The sequence below is a fragment of the Condylura cristata genome, unplaced genomic scaffold (assembly GCF_000260355.1).
Source record: "Condylura cristata isolate star-nosed mole 26May11 unplaced genomic scaffold, ConCri1.0 scaffold00006, whole genome shotgun sequence".
Taxonomy (NCBI): Eukaryota; Metazoa; Chordata; class Mammalia; order Eulipotyphla; family Talpidae; genus Condylura; species Condylura cristata.
The window spans coordinates 674683-675677 of NW_004567107.1; the positions used below are offsets into that span (position 1 = coordinate 674683).

General features: G+C 74.8%; 1 protein-coding gene across 1 annotated transcript in view; it reads left to right on the forward strand.

Moving 5' to 3' along the window:
- The window catches only part of GPSM1 (G-protein signaling modulator 1), a 12363-nt gene that overhangs the window by 9748 nt on the left and 1620 nt on the right, over positions 1–995 (forward strand). Inside the window, exons 7-8 of the mRNA XM_012721172.1 lie at positions 211–381; positions 860–991. Of these exons, the coding sequence (XP_012576626.1) occupies positions 211–381; positions 860–991 (303 nt within the window). The remainder of the gene's footprint in view (positions 1–210; positions 382–859; positions 992–995) is intronic.

Sequence of the window (995 nt, forward strand, 5' to 3'; positions counted from 1 at the left end):
GCCCCCCCGTGGCCCTGCCCCGTGCCGGGGAGCCCCGGCCCTGGCGAGGCGTTGCAGGGGCCGGCTGGGGGAGGCCCGACAATGGCAGGTGAGGGGAGAGGGGGCCCCTCTGCCCCCCTTGGCGGACGCGCGCCCTGCAGGGGGCTGCACTCAGGCCTGCGGGGGCCCAGGGCCCTGGCCTCAGGCCTCCGCCCCTCCTCCCACCCTCAGCCTGGGCGCCACTCCGTGGCGTCTCCCCGAGTCCCTGCAGCCCAGGGGCGACTCACCAGTGCAGCCCATGGAGGGAAGGGCCGGGCCCTCGGCACCGTCTTCCCGGACACCCACAGAGGGCCCAGCCCCACGTGCCTGCTGCCCCTGGGCTTGCCCACCGACTCGGGGCCGGTACTTGTCCAGACCCCACAGAAGGAGGCTCCCTCTGCAAGCGGGAGCCCAGGAGGCTTCACCTCCCTCAGCTTGGGCTCCTCGCCTTCGGTGATATGACCCAAGACGGCGAGACCTTTGGGTCCGCCGGCCCCTGCAGCAGGGCCTGGCACAGAGCTGCCAGGATGCAAGTGGCACGGCCTCCCTGGCTTGTGCGTGCCTCCCACGGCCGGTGGGTGCCTCCCGCGGCCGGTGGGTGCCAAGGTGCAGGCGCAGGTCAGGCCTCCTGCTGGGGCTGACTTGGGCGCGGGTGGGCAGGGGCGCCGGGAGGCTGCTGCGAGGCGCGGGTGGTGATGGCACAGAACTGGGGTCCCGTGGGGGCGTCCCAGGCGGGGGCGGGCAGAGGAGGGTCCCCGCACCGCCCGCGGTGGTGGGGGCAGCTGGCAGCGGTGGCGCGGGGGCGGTGTGCGGGGGCAGGTAGCCGCCAGGCCGGTACTGAGGCGCCCCTCCCCAGGGCACCCCCGGCGCCCCGTCCTTGGAGGAGGACTGCTTCCTTGACCTGCTGAGCAAGTTCCAGAGCAGCCGCATGGACGACCAGCGCTGCCCGCTGGAGGATGGCCAGCCCGGGGCTGCCG